This window comes from Martes martes, assembly GCF_963455335.1.
Source record: "Martes martes genome assembly, chromosome: 1".
Taxonomy (NCBI): domain Eukaryota; kingdom Metazoa; phylum Chordata; class Mammalia; order Carnivora; family Mustelidae; genus Martes; species Martes martes.
The window spans coordinates 148,473,166-148,495,078 of record NC_137888.1 but is presented as its reverse complement, the minus strand read 5'-3'; the positions used below and the strand labels follow the sequence as shown (position 1 = coordinate 148,495,078).

Below are 21,913 nucleotides of genomic sequence, written 5' to 3'. Positions count from 1 at the left end.
CTGGGTCACAAGTCAGGCTTCAAACAAGTGCAAAAAGATTGAGACCGTACCATGCATATTTTCAGGCCACAGTGCTCTGAAACTTAAAGTCAATTACAAGAAAAAATTTGGAAAGACCGCAAATACATGGAGGTTAAAGAACATCCTACTAAAGAATGAATGCATTGACCAGGAAATTAAAGAAGAAATTAAGAAGTACATGGAAGGAAATGAAAATGAAAATACAGCAGTCCAATACTTTTGGGATGCAACAAAGGCAGTCCTAAGTAGGAAGTATATTGCAATACAGGCCTACCTCAAGAAGCAAGGAAAGTCTCAAATATGCAACTTAACCTTACACTTATGGGAGCTAGAAAAGGAACAGCAAATACATCCAGCAGAAGGAAAATAATAAAGATCAGAGAAGAAATAAACAATATAGAAACAAAAAAACAGTAGAACAGATCAATGGAGCTAAGAGCTGGTTCCTTGAAAGAATTAATAAAATTGATCAATCCCTAGCCAGACTTATCAAAAAGAAAAGAGAAAGGTACCAAATAAAATCAGGAATGGAAGCAGAGAGATCACAACCAATACCACAGAAATACAAATAATTATAAGAGAATATTATGAAAAATTATATGCCAACAAACTGGGCAATCTGGAAGAAATGGACAAATTCCTAGAAACATACAAACTACCAAAACTGAAACAGGAAGAAATAGAAAATTTGAACAGACTCCTAATCAGCAAAGAAATTCAATCAGTAATGAAAAATCTCTCAACAAACAAAAGTCCAGGGTCAGGGCTTCCCAGGGGAATTCTACGAAACATTCAAAGAAGAATTAATACCTATTCTTCTCAAACTGTTCCAGAAAATAGAAATAGAAGGAAAACTTCCAAACTCCTTGTATGAGCCCAGAATTACCTTGATTCTAAAACCAGACAAATACCCAACCAAAAAGGAGAATTACAGACCAATATCCCTGATGAACATGGATACAGAAATTCTCAACAACATACTTGCAAATCAATCCAACTGTACTTTTAAAAAATTATTCACCACCATCAAGTGGGATTTATTCCTAGGCTACAGGGGTGGTTCAATATTTGCAAATCAATCAATGTGATACACTACATTAATAAAAGAAAGAATAAGAACCACATGATCCTCTCAATAGATGCAAAAAAAAAAACACTTGACAAAATACAGCATCCATTCTTGATTAAAAACCCTCAATAAAGTAGAGATAGATGGAACACACCTCAACATCATAAAGTCCATATTCAAAAGACCCACAGCTAATATTATCCTCAGTGGGGAAAAACTGAGAACTTTTCCTCTACCATCAGGAACAAGACAGGGATGTTCACTCTCACCATTTCTATTTAACATACTACTGGAAATTTTAGCCTCAGCAGTCAGATAACAAGAAGAAATGCATCCAAATGAGCAAAGAAAAATTCTAACTTTCACTATTTGCAAATGACATGATACTCTATAAAGAAAACCCAAACAACGCCACCAAAAAATTGCTAGAACTAATACAGGAATTCAGCAAAATTGCAGGATACAAGATCAACATACAGGAATCTGTTGCATTTCTATACAGCAATAATGAAGAAGAAAAAAAATCAAGGAGTTATCCCATTTACAATTGCAACAAAAACAGTAAGATACTTAGGAATAACCCTAACTAAAGAGGTAAAAGATCTATACTCTGAAAACTGTAGAACACTTATGAAAAAAAATTGATGAGGACACAAAGAAATGGGAAAACATTCATGATCGTGGACTGGAAGAACAGACATTATTAAAATGGCTATGCTACCCAAATCAGTCTACACACTTAATTCAATCCCTATCAAAATACCACCAGCATTTTTAACAGAACTAGAACAAACAATCCTAAAAGACCCCAAATAGCCAAAGCAATCATGAAAACAGAAAAGCAAAGCTGGAGGCATCACAATTCTAGACTTCAAGCTGTATTACAAAGCTGTAGTCATCAAGACAGTATGATACTGTCACAAAAATAGGTACATAGATCAGTAAAACTGAATAGAGAACCCAGAAATGGACCCTCAGCTCTATGGTCAACTAATCTTTGACAAAGCAGGAAAGAATGTCCAATAGAAAAAAGAAAATCTCTTTAATAAATGGTGTCGGGAAAACTGGACAGCAACATGCAGAAGAATGAAACTGGACCACTTTCTTACACCATACACAAAAATAAATTCAAAATGGATGAAAGACTACATGTGAGACAGGAAACCATGAAAATCCTAGAGGAGAACACAGGCAACAACTTTTTTGACCTTGGCCACAGCAACTTCTTACTAGACATGTCACTGTAGGCAAGGGAAACAAAAATGAACTATTGGGACTTCATCAAGATCAAAACCTTCTGCACAGCAAAGGAAATAATCAACAAAACTAAAAGGCAGCCTACGGAATGGGAGAAGATATTTGCAAATGAAATATCTGATAAAGGGCTAATATCCAAACTCTGTAAGGAACTTATCAAACTCAACGCTCAAATAATCCAGTTAAGAAATGGGCAGAATCTCCCTGATGGCTAATAATGATGAATATTTTTCTCATGTGTGTTAGCCATTTGTATGTCTTCTTTGGAGAAGTGTCTGTTCATGTCTTCTGCCCATTTTTTTGATGTGATTATCTGTTTTGTGTGTGTGGAGGTTTGAGGAGTTCTTTATAGATCTTGAATATCAAACCTTTGTCTGTAGTGTCATTTGCAAATATCTTCTCTTGATGAAGTCCCAAAATTTCATTTTCGCTTTTGTTTCCTTTGCCTTTGGAGACATGTCTTGAAAGAGGTTTCTGTGGCTGATGTCAAAGAGGTTACTGCCTATGATCTGCTCTAGGATTTTGATAGATTCCTGCCTCATGTTGAGGTGAGATACCACCTTACACCAGTTAGAATGGCCAAAATTAACAAGACAGTAAACAACAAGTGTTGGAGAGTATGTGGAGAAAGAGGAACCCTCTTACACTGTTGGTGGGAATGCAAGTTGGTGCAGGCACTTCAGAAAACAGTGTGGAGATTCCTTAAGAAATGAAAAATAGAGCTACCCTATGACTCTGCAACTGCACTACTGGGTATTTACCCCAAAGATACAGATGTAGTGAAAAGAAGAGCCATCTGTACCCCAATGTTCATAGCACTAATGGCCACAGTCCCCTTCTTGGAAAGAGCCAAGAAGCCCTGCAACAGATAAATGGATAAAGAAGATATGGTCCATATATACAATGGAGTATTATGCCTCCATCAGAAAGGATGAATACCCAACTTTTGTATCAACATGGATGGGACTGGAGGAGATTATTCTGAGTGAAATAAGTCAAGCAGAGAGTCAATTATCATATGGTTTCACTTACTTGTGGAACATAAGGAATAACACAGAGGATATTGGGAGTTGGAGAGGAGAAGTGAGTTTGGGGAAATTGGAGGGGAAGATGAACCATGAGAGACTATGGACTCTGAGAAACAAACTGAGGGTTTTGGAAGGGAGATGGGTTAGGGCTTGGGTGAGCCTGGTGGTGGGTATTAAGGCAGGCATGTATTGCATGGAGCACAGGATGTGGTGCATAAACAATGAATCTTGGAACACTGAAAAAAAATTTAAAAAAAAAAAAAAGAAGAAGACAATAATAGACACTTTTCCAAAGAAGACATTCAGATGGCCAACTGACACATGAAAAGATGCTCTATATCACTCATCATCAGGGAAATATAAATCGAAACACTGATGAGATATCACCTCACACCTGTCAGAATGGCTAAAATCAACAACACAAGAAACAGCAGGTGTTGGTGAGGATGTGGAGAAAGGGGAACCCTCTTACACCGTTGGAGGGAATGCAAGCTGGTGCAGCCACTCTGGAGAACAGTATGGAGATGACTCAAACAGTTAAAAATAGAACTACCCTACCACCCAGAAATTGCACTACTGGGTATTTATTCAAAGGATAAAAAAACACAAGTTCAAAAGGGTACATGCGCCCTGTTGTTTATAGCAGGCTTATCAACAATAGCCAAACTATGGAGAGGCCAAGTGTCCATCAATGATGAATGGATAAAGAAGATGTGATACACACACACACACACACACACACACACACACACAATGGAATACTACACAGCCATCAAAAGAAATGAAATCTTGCCATTTGCAATGATGTGGATGGAGTTAGAGTGTGTTGTGCTAATTGAAATAAGTGAGTCAGAGAAAGACAAGTACCATATGATTTCACTCATGTGTAAATTAGGAAACAAAACAAATGAACATATGGGAAGGGAGGAAAAAGAGAGAGAGGGGGAGGCAAACCATAAGGACTCTTAATGACAGAGAACAAACAGGGTTGTTGGAGAGAGGTGGGTAGGGGATGGGCTAGATGGGTGGTCGGTATTAAGGTGGGCAGTTCTTGTGATGAGCACTGGGTGTTATATGTAATTGATGAATCACTGAATTCCACTCCCCAAATCAATATTACAGTGTATGCTAACTACCTAAAATTTAAATAAAAATATAGAGGGAAAAATAAATAACTGCAATCCATTCCAGAAAGTCATTAACTAATACACCAATATATTAACTTATAAATAACTGTATACGATTATATATAATTACACATCAAGGGCAGAGTAGTACTCTGGAAAAATGGAGAGAGAAAATGAAAGTGATAGAAGATGTGTTGGTGTGGTCCTGGTATTCATTTTTTTTTTTAAGACTATTTATTTTAGAGAGACAGAGTGTGTGAGTGTGTGCAGTTCGGTGGGTGGGGGCGGTTAGAGGAGCAGTGGGAGAGCATGAGAGAGAATCTCAAGCGGGATTCCCAGTGAACACAGAGTCCCATCTCAGGACTCTGAGATCATGACCTGAGATGAAACCAAGAATCGGCTGATTTATCGACTGAGCCCCTCAGGCACCCCTGGTCGTGGTATTCTAGCGCAGATGGTCAGGCAAGGCTCACAAGGGGTGACATTTGTGTGGTGACTTGAATGAAGTGACAAACTGAACTGTGAGCCATCTGCTAGATCAAAGCCTTCGTGATCCCATGTGTGTTAAAAGACCGTGTGTGTGTTGTTGTCCTGGAAGTCCCTCACATGCGCTCAGGAACAAGCCCATCTGCAACTTCTCCTCTTCAGTGGAGTCACAAACCTTCTAGGAGGCGTGCCCCTCCACTGTCACCATCACTGCTTCCTGGCCATTCTAGGTGGCGGCCCTGACCGCCCCGCAGCCTTTGTCTGCTGAATTGCTCTATCAGAAGAGGAAGAGCATCCTCCCTCATGAAAAACGTGCTCTCTCAGAGCAGTGCTGGCCCTGGGACCCCTTCTGGGGCACTGGTAGGCTTTAGATCAACACTGGCTTCCCCGTGTGTGTGTGTGTATGTGTGCACATGTCCGCATGTACACACACACCACCAGTTCCTGGACTCCTCCCAATCTGCATAGGCTGATTAGGTCCTCAGGGATCCCCTTGAGAAGAAGCTGGAAGAGCGCCATCTTTGTCTGTCCCGGCTGTGATAAAGAAATACCACAGACTGAGTAGCTTATGAACAACAGAAACTTATTTCTCACTATCCTAGAGGCTGGAAGTCTCAGATCAAGGCACCAGCAGTCTCAGTGTCTGGTGAAGAGCTGCTTCCTTCTTCCTAGATGGCCATCTTCTCACTGTGTCCTCACATGTTAGAAGGGGTGAGGGAGTGTTCTAGGGTCTCTTTTGTAAGGACACTATCTCATTCATGACACTCCCCTCTCAAAGCCCCCACCTCCAAATAACATCATATTGGGGATTAGGTTTCAACATGACTTTTGTGGGAACACAAACATTTAGTTCATAATAAACATTCTTCAGATGTCAAGAACTTCTGGGTGATTTTTTTAAATCTTCTTTTATTTGTTTTTATTTTAGTGCTTTTACATTAATGCATAATACCTGGTTTTTTAAAAATCAAATAATATAAAATGATAGTCAACTTAAAAAGTTGGGGCACCTGGATGGTTCATTCAGTTAAGAGCCGATTCTTGAATTTGGCTCCGGTTATGATCTCAGGGACCTGGGATCAAGCCCCACATCAGGCTCCCTGCTCAGTGGGGAGTCTGCTTCTCCCTCTGTTCCTCTCCCCACTCATGTGTGTGTATGTGTGCTCTCTCTCTCAAATAAAATAGAACAAATCTTTAAAAAAAATAATAAAAATAGTCTTATGCCCCCATCTGCATGCAAAATCCCAATGCCCCAAGCAAGCACCTGTAAACATTTCTTGGGGTTACTACTATAATTGTAACTCACATGCTTATTTCTTGATTTGTCAACTCTAGACCTTCATAAATAGCCTACTTCTTGCTACCTCTTTCCCTTCCCCACAAAGTTTTATTAAAGTTTTATTAAAACCTTTTATTGGGGCACCTGGGTGGCTCAGTGGGTTAAGCCTCTGCCTTCGGCTCAGATCATGATCTCAGGGTCCTGGGATCGAGCCCCGCATCGGGCTCTCTGCTTGGCAGGGAGCCTGCTTCCTCCTCTCTCTCTGCCTGCCTCTCTGCCTTCTTGTGATCTCTGTCAAATAAATAAAATCTAAAAGAAAAAAAAAACCTTTTATTAAAACCGAATGACTTCTATCACTTTAAATAACACATTTAAGCCACTATTGTTGTCCATATATTTTAGAAGCCTATCTGGACTCCATCAGTGTAGGATGAGGAAATTAGCGTGTGAATCATCTCTGTGGTAGGAACCACAGAATCTTCTTTCTGTATTCAGGCTTCTGCCACGCTAGCTGGTAACTTGATTTTGCTTTCAGCAAAAAGTGCAAACGTCTTGACAGTGAGGATCTTTCATGCTTTCTTTGTCTATAAATAGGGTGTGAAAAGTTAATGACATTTTAATATTCTACATAAAATTATATTGTACATATTATATATATAATATAATATATATCATTTGCTATAGACCAGAGTCTTGCAGTGAAGTCCATAGAAAGAAGGAAATAGACTCTTTGGCCGTGAACCTGGGCCACCTGAAGAAGAATGGGCCATTCACCTCCCTTCTGTTTCAGGAGTTGACAAGTTCTTAACAGTTTTTATTTGCTTCTTGTTGAGACCATCACTTTCTACAGCCACTTTTTAGTTGTGCTTTTGTTTTTCCTGGGGTTTCTAATTCTTTTTTCTTATTGACGAAAGAAGGCTGTGGTTCCTTCTTCACTGTCTCTCTTCATTCGATGGGCTTCTTAATCCTGCGCTCGTTGACTGTGTGCACCCCCTACCCCCTCCTTTCAGATCTGCTATGACCCTGACATCTGGGACTTCCATCCATCGCACCCCTGGACTAACTCCCTCCTTCTAGAGTCCCATGATTTCCACTTTCTTGGATTTTTTTTTTTTTTTTGGCTCCCCTAAGTATACCTTAACAGTTTTTCTTCCTAGAAAGCACATCGATTTTCTGAGACCTTACATGTCTGAAAGTATTTTTATTTGACCCTTATCTGATGATAGTTTGGCTGAGCATAGAGTTCTGAGGCCTTGCCGTTTCTTCTCTGGCTTAGAAAAGCCATGCTCCACCATCTTCTAGCATTCAGTGTTACTGATTTAAATGTTTAATGTCATTATTATTTTTGTTCATTTGCAAAAATACCCTTTTTGTTCTGCCTAGAAGCCTCATCTTGGAGGGTCTTCATGAAGATATATCTGGGTGGCTTTGTCTGCTGTACTTTGCGCTGTAATCAATTTATTCTGATTTGCCACTGGTAGACTCATTAAACCCTAAAGACTTTTGCCTTTCTTAGCTTGCGGCCATTTTCTTCTGTTATGTGATTGATTTTTTTTTCTTTCCTCTCGCTCCTCCCTGGAATCTTGTTAGATGCCAAGATTGCCACTGAATTCATCCTCATGTCTCTTCCTCTGATATGTCCCATCTTTTTTACTTCTTCCTCTGCATTCTGGAAAGTTTATATTGATTTTAACTTTTAGACCTCCTATTACTTTTCTTTCCCCAATCATATGTTCTATGTTCCAGAAAACATTGTCTTCTGATTACTTAATTTTCACACCACCTAGTGTTGTGTGGATAGGATGTGGTGTCTTTTTCAAGTTATTTATTAGAATTGTTATTTATTAGAATTGTTAACATTATTTTCATTACCCTAGATTACCTTCATTTCCCTTTCTAAAAATTTGCTCTTAGTTTATCTGGGTCCTTCTTTCCCATGGCATTGGATTGTTTCAAATATCTACTGATGCCCAGTTATCTATACATATTTTTAACAAAGGACTTCACTGGTTAATAAAGGTGACTTACATGGGTAGGTTAGTATTCCCAGGAGACCTCTCCTCTGAAAAAGGGGTGGGAGTGCTGACCGACAACTTCCAAGTTTATTAGCCAGTCAGGCACCTGGCAGGCCCGGCTCTAGGGTAGATGAGTAGGATCTGGTGGGCAGTGTTTGGGGGCTCCCTCAGGGCTGCAGAAGGAGGGTTTCACTACAGGTGTAACCCCTATATTCAAGTCCTAGTCTTCTCCGAGTAGGTTGTTCAGTTTTATTAGAGGACTATTTTCTGTTTTGGGCCTAAGGACAAAACAACCCTTGGGCCAATTGTCCAGCTGATTGGGAATTGGAATAAGGACCAATGGTTGCCTACACAACCATTAAATTAGCTTTCTGAATTCTGTGTTACAACCCGTCCTGCTCTTGGCACCAACCAGCTCCAAATTAGACATCTTGGTCCGGGAGGCCCAGCTCCAGTGCCTATCTGGAGGGCAGCGTTTTCTCTGATCTTTATGCAATCACTCACTTCTGATTTTCTAGAAATATGTCAAAATCTCTGGTTCTGCTCTCACCCCCATTCTTCATCCTCATTAACTTTTCCCTCTGGCTACCTTCTCACATATCTCTGGCATCTGGGGAGGGAGAGGCCTTTGTATTCATTTTACTTTTCTGAATTCTCTATAATGAGTATCTGTTATTACATTCGCAATAAAAGGTACAACAAGAGCTGTTCTTAAAATAGAAGGGATTTAGAAGTACTGAGCCAAAAACAGAAGCATCCTGACAGTATTCTGTATGGACCATTCCAGCCCTGAGCAAGAAACTGCTTTCCCTCAGTACTTCTAGCTGAATGAATAAGTGGCTGGAGAATCTTGTCCTAGAGTCTGTGTCTCTCTTATGCTTTGTACGTCCCCAGGCTGAATTAGAGGTGTTGTTAATGCAGCACGAGCATCAAATGCAGAGCCTGCTGTGAAGCAGGTGCGTCCGTGAGTGGCTTCGAATGGCAGGCACTCACCCACCTGCTGCTGGGCGGACTCAGGCGCATGCTTCGCTGGTCTTACTTCGGGCCACTCGCTCACCCTAGGCACCTGGCAGGCGCTGTGTTTGTTTGTTTAAAGAGAGACTGTCTTTAATAACAGCAGAGGTTTGGAGGGAGGGAGGAACAGAGCAAAGGGCTCACAAAGAGACCATTGGCAAAGTGCCTTTCTGTGAATGGTAATTGTGTCTGCGCCAGCCCCAAAGGCCCTGGGACAGGGTCACTGCTGCTGGGACTGGAAGCTGTGGCGTCACTGCCAGCCTCCTGGGCCAAGTGCTCACTGCCACTAGGGATGGGACTGGCACTGTGACTGTGGCTGTGGCTCCGCTGGCCACCCCCATCTCTGCCACTGTCTGAATCGTTGTCACCACCATAGGCTGGCCTACGTCCTCAGCACCAGAGTCAGTGTCATGTTCCGAGTCTACATCCCTAATGTAATCCCTAATATCTCTTTGTCTGGGTGGCCTGGGCCTCGTCCTCACTGCTGTCATCCTGGCTGCTACCGCCCTTGTCACTCACCTCATCCCTGTCACCTCTTCTGGGTTTGGCTGGTCACCAGCTGAGGTGAAAGGGGTGCTCGGGCCAAGTGTCTCTCGGCACCCCTAAGACCAGCTCGGTCTTGACCATGTGGTAACAGGGTGCAGGACTTCTAAGAGCTCCATGAGAGGGAGCTGTCTTTTTGCCCACCGGTCCCTGTGGTCTGAGCGAGTCACAGGCCGGCCTGGATGCAAGAAGTGGGGAGAGATGCTGTTCCACATCTTGGCGGAAGGAGCTATGAAGTCCGGTGGCAACTTTTGCTGTCCACCACTTCATAATTCCAGTCTTTGTCTCTCATTTTGTTTTCTTATTCTGTGTCTTCCTCAGGCTTCTGAGGACCCAGTCTCTGGAATGGTTCTACAGTAACGTGAAGAGCCGCTTCAAACGCTTTGGCAGCGCCAAGGTCTTGAAGAACCTGTACCGGAAACACCGGCTGGAGAGTGGGGCATGCTTCGACATTCTAGGTACGCTGGCGGCCCGCTGCTGTGGGAGTCTTTGCGGGGCTGAGGGGATAGAAGGAGGCCTGTCTGGGAGGCCCTGGACACTGGGTGTCCTCGACGGGACGGAGAAAGTTGCTTAAATACGTGGCTCCAGTGAGGAGCAGAAATAGGAGGACAAATACCAAAGATTCTGTGAAGTTTGAGACCTCTGGTTCCCACCTCCCCAGTGGGCTGTTGGGGGCATTAAGAAGACCAAAATATTTCTGCGTATTGTGGACCTTTTAATTGTAGGCCCTTGGAAATCAAAGATTCTCGATCATCTCCCCCTACGGATGAAACACTGGGAAGTCCTCCGTTTGATCATGTACGCTAGGCCTGCGCTCGGAGGGTATGCCCTCCACTCCCCTTCCCTCCTCTTCCCAACCTCCACTCACACCAGGCCCAGAACCTGATGTAATGGGAGAGTCGGGAACGTACAGGCTTCTCTCCCAAGTAGCCTGGAGGGTGGATTCTGCCTTGCTGTTTTTATACACGTAAGACAACCAATGTAATTAGAAAGAGAAATTATCTTCTTTAGTTCTATTAGACTAGCCAGCAGAAAAATCATTGTCACAATATGAACAGTCTGTCCTCTTTAAAAAGACTGGTATTTTTTTTTTCTCTGTCTAAAGGCAGATTTTTTTCATCTCTTTGCTGACACAGGTAAATGCTTTTTATCCACGAGAAAGGGGGATGGAAAAAAGATCTCATCCGTCTCATTTGGAGCCTTTTCACTGTCATTATTTTACATTGTTGTATTCTCAGTAAAGTCTTCGGCTGTGTCTTATCTAAAAATATGCCAGCCACTGAGACAGGGGGGAAACGGGATGGAAGCATTAAACACAGAGAATCATTAGGGCCTTTTGTGGTGGTTGGTAGACTCTATCTTTCAAACTATTCAGGAAGCCTAAGCTACGAGAGCAGTGCTGAAGGCTTCCGCAGATTATTTTTATCTTCTCTTTGCTGATTTCTCTAAAAAGTTTCTTCTCCAGGAAAGGAGGCAAAAGGAAGAAAGAGAGAGAGAGAACGAAAGAAAGTTGAAAGTAATCTTATTAACAGTAGTTTTTCAAGCCAAAGACATATCTCAAGAAAGTTCCAGAATATTATTGGCTCACTTGTTTGCATCCCAGCCTTTCTTTCCTCTCACGTACGGCCTCAGGTCTGTTTCGTGTACCCCCTTACGTGTCACCAAATTTCAGACCTCATAGGTGTTCTGTACTGCTTCATGAAAGATGAGGGGAAAAGCAAACATACCGGCAATCCTGCAGAGCAGGGCACAACTCCGATCTCTTCTTCTGTCTCTCTCAGGCCCCACAGGCGGATCAGGTGGATGGGAGCCCGAAGCGGGCCAGCTCAGGGCTTTGAAATTTTCAAGTGTCATTTTCTGAGGAAAACCACTTACTGGGAATAACTGTCTGCCTGATGGAAGCAGATGTGGGTTCTGGGCCCTCTGTGATTCAGCAGCTCTTTCATTTGGCCTCAGTACGGCACTTGCTGCATTGCATTGAGGGGACGGTCTACCAGCCATATGAGCACTAGCTTCATCCGCTCTGTGTTCCCAAAGCATGGCTCAACACCTGGCAAAGCCTACATCCTTTGTTTGGCACCAGTTTGATCTTAGAAGCATTCTGTGGGTACCAAGACCCTTCACTGAACTATTAGAATCTATTGCTTTAATATGGTTAGTATCCATTTAAACTAAGACTTCCTTTTTTTTTTTTTTTTTTTTTTTTTAATTTTTTATTTATTTTCAGCGTAACAGTATTCATTGTTTTTTCACCACACCCAGTGCTCCATGCAATCTGTGCCCTCCCTAATACCCACCACCTGGTTCCCCCACCCTCCCACCCCGCCCCTTCAAAACCCTCAGGTTGTTTTTCAGAGTCCATAGTCTCTCATGGTTCACCTCCCCTTCCAATTTCCCTCAACTCCCTTCTCCTCTCCATCTACCCTTGTCCTCTATATTATTTGATATGCTCCACCAATAAGTGAAACCATATGATACTTGACTTTCTCTGTTTGACTTATTTCACTCAGCATAATCTCTTCCAGTCCTGTCCATGTTGCTACAAAAGTTGGGTATTCGTCCTTTCTGATGGAGGCATAATACTCCATAGTGTATATGGACCACATCTTCCTTATCCATTCATCCGTTGAAGGGCATCTTGGTTCTTTCCACAGTTTGGCGACCGTGGCCATTGCTGCTATAAACATTGGGGTACAGATGGCCCTTCTTTTCACTACATCTGTATCTTTGGGGTAAATACCCAGCAGTGCAATTGCAGGGTCATAGGGAAGCTCTATTTTTAATTTCCTGAGGAATCTCCACACTGTTCTCCAAAGTGGCTGCACCAGTTTGCATTCCCACCAACAGTGTAAGAGGGTTCCCCTTTCTCCACATCCTCTCCAACACACGTTGTTTCCTGTCTTGCTAATTTTGGCCATTCTAACTGGTGTAAGGTGGTATCTCAATGTGGTTTTGATTTGAATCTCCCTGATGGCTAGTGATGATGAACATTTTTTCATGTGTCTGGTAGCCATTTGTATGTCTTCATTGGAGAAGTGTCTGTTCATATCTTCTGCCCATTTTTTAATATGATTATCTGTTTTGTGTGTGTTGAGTTTGAGGAGTTCTTTATAGATCCTGGATATCAACCTTTTATCTGTACTTTCATTTGCAAATATCTTCTCCCATTCCGTGGGTTGCCTCTTTGTTTTGATGACTGTTTCTTTTGCTGTGCAGAAGCTTTTTATCTTGATGAAGTCCCAGAAGTTCATCTTTGCCTTTATTTCCTTCACCTTTGGAGACATATCTTGAAAGAAGTTGCTATGGCTGATATCAAAGAGGTTACTCCCTATGTTCTCCTCGAGGATTCTGATGGATTCCTGTCTCACGTTGAGGTCTTTTATCCATTTCGAGTTTATCTTTGTGTACGGTGTAAGAGAATGGTCAAGTTTCATTCTTCTACATATAGCTGTCCAGTTTTCCCAGCACCATTTATTGAAGAGACTGTCTTTTTTCCACTGGATATTTTTTCCTGTTTTGTCAAAGATTATTTGACCATAGAGTTGAGGGTCCATATCTGGGCTCTCTACTCTGTTCCACTGGTCCATGTGTCTGTTTTTATGCCAGTACCATGCTGTCTTGGTGATCACAGCTTTGTAGTAAAGCTTGAAATCAGGTAACGTGATGCCACCAGTTTTATTTTTGTTTTTCAACATTTCCTTAGCAATTCGGGGTCTCTTCTGATTCCATACAAATTTTAGTATTATTTGCTCCAGCTCTTTGAAAAATACTGGTGGAATTTTGATTGGAATGGCATTAAAAGTATAGATTGCTCTGGGCAGTATAGACATTTTAACGATGTTTATTCTTCCCATCCAAGAGCATGGAATGGTCTTCCATCTTTTTGTGTCTTCTTCAATTTCTTTTAGGAGTGTTCTGTAGTTCCTCGAGTACAGATCTTTAACCTCTTTGGTTAGGTTTATTCCGAGGTATCTTATGGTTTTTGGTGCTATAGTAAATGGAATCGATTCTCTAATTTGCCTTTCTGAATTTTCATTGTTAGTGTATAAGAAAGCCACTGATTTCTGGACATTGACTTTGTATCCTGCTACATTACTGAATTGCTGTATGAGTTCTAGTAGTTTGGAGGTGGAGTCTTTTGGGTTTTCCATATAAAGAATCATGTCATCTGCGAAGAGAGAGAGTTTGACTTCTTCCTTGCCAATTTGGATACCTTTTATTTCTCTTTGTTGTCTGATTGCTGTTGCTAGGACTTCTAATACTATGTTGAACAAGAGTGGTGAGAGTGGGCATCCTTGTCGTGTTCCTGATCTCAATGGGAAGGCTGCAAGCTTTTTCCCATTGAGGATGATATTTGCTGTGGGTTTTTCATAGATAGATTTGATGAAGTTCAGGAATGTTCCCTCTATCCCTATACTTTGAAGCGTTTTAATCAGGAACGGATGCTGGATTTTGTCAAAAGCTTTTTCTGCATCAATGGAGAGGATCATGTGGTTCTTCTCTCTTCTCTTATTGATTTGTTCTATCACATTGATTGATTTGCGAATGTTGAACCATCCTTGTAACCCAGGGATGAATCCTACCTGGTCATGGTGGATAATCTTTTTAATGTGCTGTTGGATCCTGTTTGCTAGGATCTTGTTGAGAATCTTAGCATCCATATTCATCAGTGATATCGGTCTGAAATTCTCCTTTTTGGTAGGGTCTTTGCCTGGTTTGGGGATCAGGGTGATGGTGGCTTCATAAAAAGAGTCTGGAAGTTTTCCTTCTGCTTCAATTTTTTGAAACAGCTTCAGGAGAATAGGTATTATTTCTTCTTTGAAAGTTTGATAGAATTCCCCAGGGAATCCGTCAGGTCCTGGGCTCTTGTTTTTTGGGAGGTTTTTGATCACTGCTTCAATCTCGTTACTAGATATCGGTCTATTCAGGTTGTCAATTTCTTCCTGGTTCAATTTTGGGAGTTTATAGTTTTCCAGGAATGCATCCATTTCATCTAGGTTGCTTAGCTTATTGGCATATAACTGTTGATAATAGCTTCTGATGATTGTTTCTACTTCCTTGGTGTTAGTTGTGATCTCTCCCTTTTCATTCATAATTTTATTAATTTGGGCTTTCTCTCTTTTCTTTTGGATTAGTGTGGCCAATGGTTTATCGATCTTATTGATTCTTTCAAAAAACCAGCTTCTAGTTTCGTTGATACGTTCTACTGTATCTCTGGTTTCTACCTCGTTGATCTCTGCTCTAATCTTGATTATTTCCCTTCTTACGTGTGGAGTTGGTTTGATTTGTTGTTGATTCTCCAGTTCTTTAAGGTGTAGAGACAGCTGGTGTATTCTGGATTTTTCAATTTTTTTGAGGGAGGCTTGGATGGCTATGAATTTCCCCCTTAGGACCGCCTTTGCTGTATCCCATAGGTTTTGGAGTGAAGTGTCTTCGTTCTCATTGGTTTCCATAAATTGTTTAAGTTCTTCTTTGATCTCCTGGTTGATCCAAGCATTCTTAAGCAAGGTGGTCTTTAGCTTCCAGGTATTTGAGTTCCTTCTGAACTTTTCCTTGTGATTGAGCTCCAGTTTCAAAGCATTGTGATCTGAGAATATGCAGGGAATAATTTCAGTCTTTTGGTATCGGTTGAGCCCTGATTTGTGACCCAGTATGTGGTCTATTCTGGAGAAGGTTCCATGTGCACTTGAGAAGAATGAGTATTCTGTTGTTTTAGGGTGGAATGTTCTGTATATATCTATGAGGTCCATCTGGTCCAATGTGTCATTCAATGCTCTTATTTCTTTATTGATTTTCTGCTTCGATGATCTGTCTATTTCTGAGAGAGGCGTGTTAAGATCTCCTACTATTAATGTATTCATATCAATATGACTCTTTATCTTGATTAATAGTTTTCTTATGTAATTGGCTGCTCCCATATTGGGGGCATAGATATTTACAATTGTTAGATCATCTTGGTGGATAGTCCCTTTAAGAATGATGTAGTGTCCTTCTGTATCCCTGACTACCGTCTTTAGTTTAAAATCTAATTTATCTGATATGAGAATCGCTACCCCGGCCTTCTTTTGAGGCCCATTGGCGTGAAAGATGCTTCTCCATCCCTTCACTTTCAGTCTAGGTGTATCTTTAGGTTCAAAATGGGTCTCTTGTAGACAACATATGGATGGGTCCTGTCGTTTTATCCAATCTGCAACCCTGTGTCGTTTTATGGGTGCATTTAGGCCATTCACATTGAGAGTGATTATTGAGAGATACGTTTTTATTGACATTGTGTTATCTTTGAAGTCTTTCTTTCTGTCGATTGTCTCTATATTTCTGTTCAATGCTATTCTTAGGATTTTTCCTCTTTTATAGAACCCCCTTTAATATTTCCTGCAGTGTCGGCTTGGTGGTTGCATAGACTTTCAAGCCTTGCCGGTCTTGGAAACTCTTTATCTCTCCATCCATTTTGAATGTCAGTCTTGCTGGATAAAGTATTCTTGGCTGCATGTTCTTCTCATTTAGTGCCCTGAATATATCTTGCCAGCCCTTTCTGGCTTGCCAGGTCTCTGTGGACAGGTCTGACGTTATTCTGATGGGCTTTCCTCTGTATGTAAGGAGGTTCTTTGTCCTAGCGGCTTTCAAGAGATTGTATCTACAATTATGATTCCTCAATTTTACTATGAGGTGCCTGGATGTTTTTTTTGAATTTATAATCTTGGGGGGGGACCTTTCTACTTCTAGTACATGAACACTTGTTCCATTCGCAAGGTTGGGAAAATTTTCATGAAAAATTTGTTCCACTATATCTTCTAGACTTCTTTCTTTCTCCTCCCCTTCAGGGATTCCAATAATTCTGACGTTGGAACGTTTCATGGCATCATTTATTTCCCTGATTCTGTTTTCGTGGCTTCTAAGCTGTTTGTTCCAGGCTTCCTCCTGATCCTTTCTCTCTATTTGTTTGTCCTCCAGATCACTAATTCTATCTTCTGTCTCAGTTACCCTAGCTTTTAGAGAATTTAGATTAGATTGGAACTCATTGAGAGCGTTGTGAACCTCATCCCTGGTGGCCTTCAGCTCTGCCCTAACATTATGAACCTCCTCTCTGGTCGCTTTCAATTCTGCCCTAATCAATTCTGTTTGGTCATCCATAGCTTTCTCCAACCTAGCTATTGCCTGGATAATTGTTAGCCTGAATTCTCTTTCTGACATATTGTCTATGTTGATAGCCGTTAGCTCTGTTGCAGAAGGCCCATCCTCTGTATTTTTCTTCTGTTGGGGATTCCTCCTCCTAGTCATTTTGGTGAGAGATGACTGGACAGATGTAGCTGGGTGTATTGACCGTGGTGCAGTCAAGGTGCACCCTGGAACGCTTCTGAGCACTCAGGATTCCCCACCCAAATGAGAGAAAAAAGAAAAGAAAAAGAAAAAAGAGGGAGAGAGAGAGACAGGAAAAAAAGGGAAGATAAAAGTGAAGGTTCAGCCCAAATGGGCCCCAGGGTAAGGTTTATGACGTATACAAACAAAAACAGACAAACAAAAAGACTGATAAAAGTATATGACGAGAGAAAATATATATATATATATAAGCAAAAAAAAGGAGGAGCCTCGTCAAGAAGAACCCCAAGTATAAGATTTATATACTATCCAGACGAACATAAATACACAGAGACACTGGCTGAAGAAAAAGATGGGAGCATGGTTATAGATTCTCGGTGTGGGCGAGGAAGGTTATTTTGATTCTTCCTGGATGTATCTTGATATCTTTGTTAAAGGACTCAACTTTCCTAAGAAAAAGGGGGATTAAAAATTGGTTCACCTATAGGGGTAGCATTGCTTGGAGAAAGGGGGTTACCTTGAAGTTTAACTCTATATGACTATTAGAAAATAAAAATAAAAAAGGAATAAACTGGACTAAACTAAATTAAAAAATTTTTTAAAAATTAAGAAAATAGAAAAGCAAAAGAAAAACACATGTGTATGTATCAAAAAAATTCAGGTTAGAAGTTTATCATGGAATTTGATGTACTGGACATCTCACTGTGATGGTAAATAGGTTAAAAAATTATCTATATAAAAAAAGAAAAAAAAATGAACCAGAATAGTGGGAAAGAATTAAAAATAAAAGTTGTATCTATGAAGTAGTGGTGGTTGTTCTCTTGTAGTCTTTTTTTTTTTTTTTTTTTCCCTGATTTGTTTTCTGGGGGAGGGGGCTGCCACGTGGGTTTTCAGTCAATGATGTTCCCTGAGTTAAGTCCTCCCGACCCCCTCAAGGGGGTGGGCTCTGAGAAAAACGTTTTTTTCAGGTTTTTGTTCTCTGGAGGTTTTTATGTTTGTTCACTTCTTTTCTCTCGCCTTGACAGCTTTTGATGGTTTTGGGAGGTTTAGAGGAAAGAAAACTGCACCCCAACCTCCCTCTCAGAGAGAAGCCTCAGTCTGCTCCCCTGCAGGTGCTGCAGCCGCTGGGCCGCTGGCAGAGCAGGTTCTGAGTCGCGGTCCCTGGGGACGCAGGATCTCCTGCTTGTACGCAAAACCAAGGCAGCTGTGGCTGTCTGGGCAGCTCCAGACCGCCAGAGAGGTTCCAAGCAGCAATCGCACACTGAGATTTTCCCGCTGGCTGGGGCTGAGAGCTCAGGGCTTGCGCGCACCTCTCCCAGGGGATTTTTTGGGGCGCGGCGCCTCCAGCTCTATCGGCTCTATCGCCGCGTGGGTCTATCACCGCGTGGGTCCCAGAACACCAGGCTGGGCGTTCGTGCACCTCTCTCAGGGGAGGTTGAGGCACGCACGCATCTCCAGTAAGGTGCCCGTTCTGCCGTCTGGTGTGGCTCCCAGTCCCTCACGGGAGCCGGACTCCACCCGTTCTCGGGCGCACTGGCGGCTCCGGGACAAAGACCAGGTTTCTCCGCCGCACTCTCCGGCTCAGCGCCAGGGGATGCTGCCCTGGGTCTGGGGACTTAAGCCCCTATCCCTATCCGCCCCGATTCCCACAATTTCCCCGCGCGAGTCTTTGCTCTTTTGAGTGCTTTCAACAAGACTCCAAGTTAATGCTGGTCCCCAGATGCCGGGCACTCTCGTATTGGGGTATTATTTTCCAGTCGGTCGCCTCTGGTGGCTCCCTCCCCCTTTTGTTTATCTTCCGATATCAGTCCGACGTTCCCACTCCACTTTACCTGCCCACTGGCGTCTTCTGGCCCCCGTAGAGATCCAGACGTGTATAATTCTGATCTCAGGCTGATTTCATGGGTGATCGGAGTTCTTTGGTAGGTAATCAGCTCACTTTAGGGTGCAGGTTGAAAAGGCGCCTCCTCCTACTTCCCCGCCATCTTGTCTCCCTAAGACTTCCTTTTGATAAAAGTGAAGGAAAACAGTCTGTGAGGTGATATTCAACCCTGTTAAGCCAAGATCATAAAACAGTGAGATTTATTCTACACACCGCCAGAAAATTTAGTCACCCCATAAGTATGGGCAAATCCTCTGGGGCGAAGTGGCCTCCTGGCTAGGTCACCTGACTGGGGCGCCCTTAGTCTTAGCTCCACCTGTCACCCAACACTCTCTCATCATTGTCCCCTGCCATCCTCAACCCTGACTATACATCAGAATCACCTAGGGGGCTTTAAAAAAAAAAAAAAAAAAAACCCAGTGCCCAGGATCCCCTGCCACGCTCAGTCACTTACTTCTGTATCTGTGGAGGTGGGCCCAGTACAGGTATTTCTCTAGGTTATTTTAAGGCACAGCCAAGGTGGAGAACCCCAGCTAGCACTTGACCATAATTGGAGCAGTAGCATTCTGAATAAGAGGCTCCATCTTCAACTCTGGCTAAGGGCACTTGTTTGCAGAATTTTGGTTGCCAGAACATTATACACAACATCTATGGTGTGCAGGGCACATGCTCTGCTCCCAAACTGTTGAAGTAGAACCCCTTGTACCCATGAAATATCTTCACCCCCTGGACCAGCCGTAGTCTGCCTTGACACATTCAGTCCATTGAAAATTCATAAAAGTTCACCAAGTTCACAGAATCCTCTGGGCCAGCCATTACTTGCATACCCTGCTCTGCTCTCTGTCCTTCTGACCCTCCCAAGCTAGGCTTACTCCTCCTGCAGCCCATATCGGGTGACCAGGAGAGGCCAGGCCTGAAAGGAGACCCGTTAGTTCCATCAGGTAAATCTAAGATGTATTCATGACTTCAATAAACATTCAGTAAACATTTATTGAACACCCACTATGTGCCACCTGGTTTAAGAGTGACAAGATGGGCAAGACCCTGCCATCTGGGAGTCAATATTCCAGTGGAGAAGTCAGATAAATAAGTACATTTAAAAAAAAAAAAAAAAAGTGTCCCAGGAGGCCTGGGTGGCTCAGTTGGTTAAGATGTCTGCCTTCAGCTCAGGTCATGGTCCCGGGGTCCTGGGATCAGGTCCCTCATCAGGCTCCCTGCTCAGCCAGGAGCCTGCTTCTCCCTCTGCCTGCTGCGCTCCCTGCTTGTGCTTTCTCTCTGTGACAAGTAAACAAAATCTTTAAAAAAAATTTTTTTTTAAATAGTGTCCCATGGTAACGTGTGCTCACATGGGACATCTGATAGATTCAGCATGACATTTTTTTAAGATTATTTACTTACTTATTTGACAGACAGAGATCACAAGTAGGCAGAGAGGCAGGCAGAGAGAGAGGAGGAAGCAGGCTCCCTGCTGAGCAGAGAGCCGGATGCAGGGCTCGATCCCAGGACCCTGAGATCATGACCTGAGCCGAAGGCAGCGGCTTAACCCACTGAGCCACCCAGGCACCCCCAGCATGACATTTTTAACAGTGACCCTAGAAAGGAGCATGACATGAAAAAATAAAAGTGGTCATTATTAACATACTTAATCTCTAGGCAGTTGAATAAATAGCATATGCTTTCATTTAGTATTCAATAAATAAATGAGAGAAATAAACCCTGTTTTTACTCATGAATACTCTATAGCTATTTTTGATGTGATTCCTGAAAAGGATCTATTGAGTCTTTCCTCTGAGATTTGACCGACAAACATAGTCTTTTGACAATGCTGAGCCATGTGACATCAGAGGTTCTTCCAACTCATGAAAGACGTCACGTGTTGTCTGACTGCTGTGTCAGGCTTTCCCAGAACAGTTCAGCCACTCTGTGCCATTCCCAGATGGCACTGAAGCTCCCATCTGTGAATTTCAAGGGAAAGAGGGAGGAGCGGGGTCCCAGAAATTTTGAAATCACGCAGAACCAGAGCTTGTCCTCTGGGCAGCTCAGTCTCCCAGTGATGTTTCCAGATCTTCTTTCTCCTCTTACTCTCCTCCACGCTCCCCCACTCTCTCCACAGAGGACCTCACCTCCTCCTTCACAGGACAGACAATATGTACCCCTGCACTGGATCCTGTCACCTTCCAGGAAGGTCTCAAGGTCACACATCCCTTCCCTCTTACTAAGCCAGCCTCTCTTTTAGCTGGTTCCTTCCTATTGATTGGTAAACATGCCTGAGTCTCTCTGTTTCCAAAACCATTCCTGCACATTCCCCCATTTCCTTCCCTGCCTCTTTTCCCAGTCGGTGGCCGGCACGCTCCAGAGAGCACACGGAGCTCAGGGCTTCTGCTCCCTGCCCTTCCTCACTCCCCTCAACGATCTATTCTCCGCACAGCAGCCAGAGTGCACTTTTGGAAACACAAATCCGACCAGATCCCCTCCACGGAAGCTTTACTGGCTTTATGTGGCTGTTGGAATAAAGATCAAAACGGGGTATGGTCACCATGACCCGCATGGTGTGGATCTCCAAGCCCAGCCACTCTGCCTCACGTTCAGGTCCCCAGATGCACCTGCCACCCTCACAGCCTGTCGTGTGTAAACTGTCCGCTCTGCCCCCAGACACTTTCCCACCTCCCCACACCTTTTTGGCTCATTACTCACTATCCCTGCTAGACACATTCGCTGTACTATGAAACACCCAGTCAGAGCACTTAACATCTCTATTACTTTACATTGGTTTGTGTAAGCCTTTGACTGATGAATTCTTACCCACTCCATCAAGTCTGTCAAGGTAGTGAGGATTTCTGGCTTTGGTCACCTGTATACTAACACCCAGGCCAGA

The 21,913-nt window shown here is 42.7% G+C and overlaps 1 protein-coding gene across 1 annotated transcript in view; it reads left to right on the top strand.

Annotated features, from left to right (window-relative positions):
- MYRIP (myosin VIIA and Rab interacting protein) overlaps window positions 1-21,913 on the top strand; it is a gene marked incomplete at its 5' end in the record, with an annotated part of 315,920 nt that overhangs the window by 214,130 nt on the left and 79,877 nt on the right. The window contains one exon of the mRNA XM_080821795.1: window positions 10,161-10,297. Within this exon, the coding sequence (XP_080677921.1) occupies window positions 10,161-10,297 (137 nt within the window). The remainder of the gene's footprint in view (window positions 1-10,160; window positions 10,298-21,913) is intronic.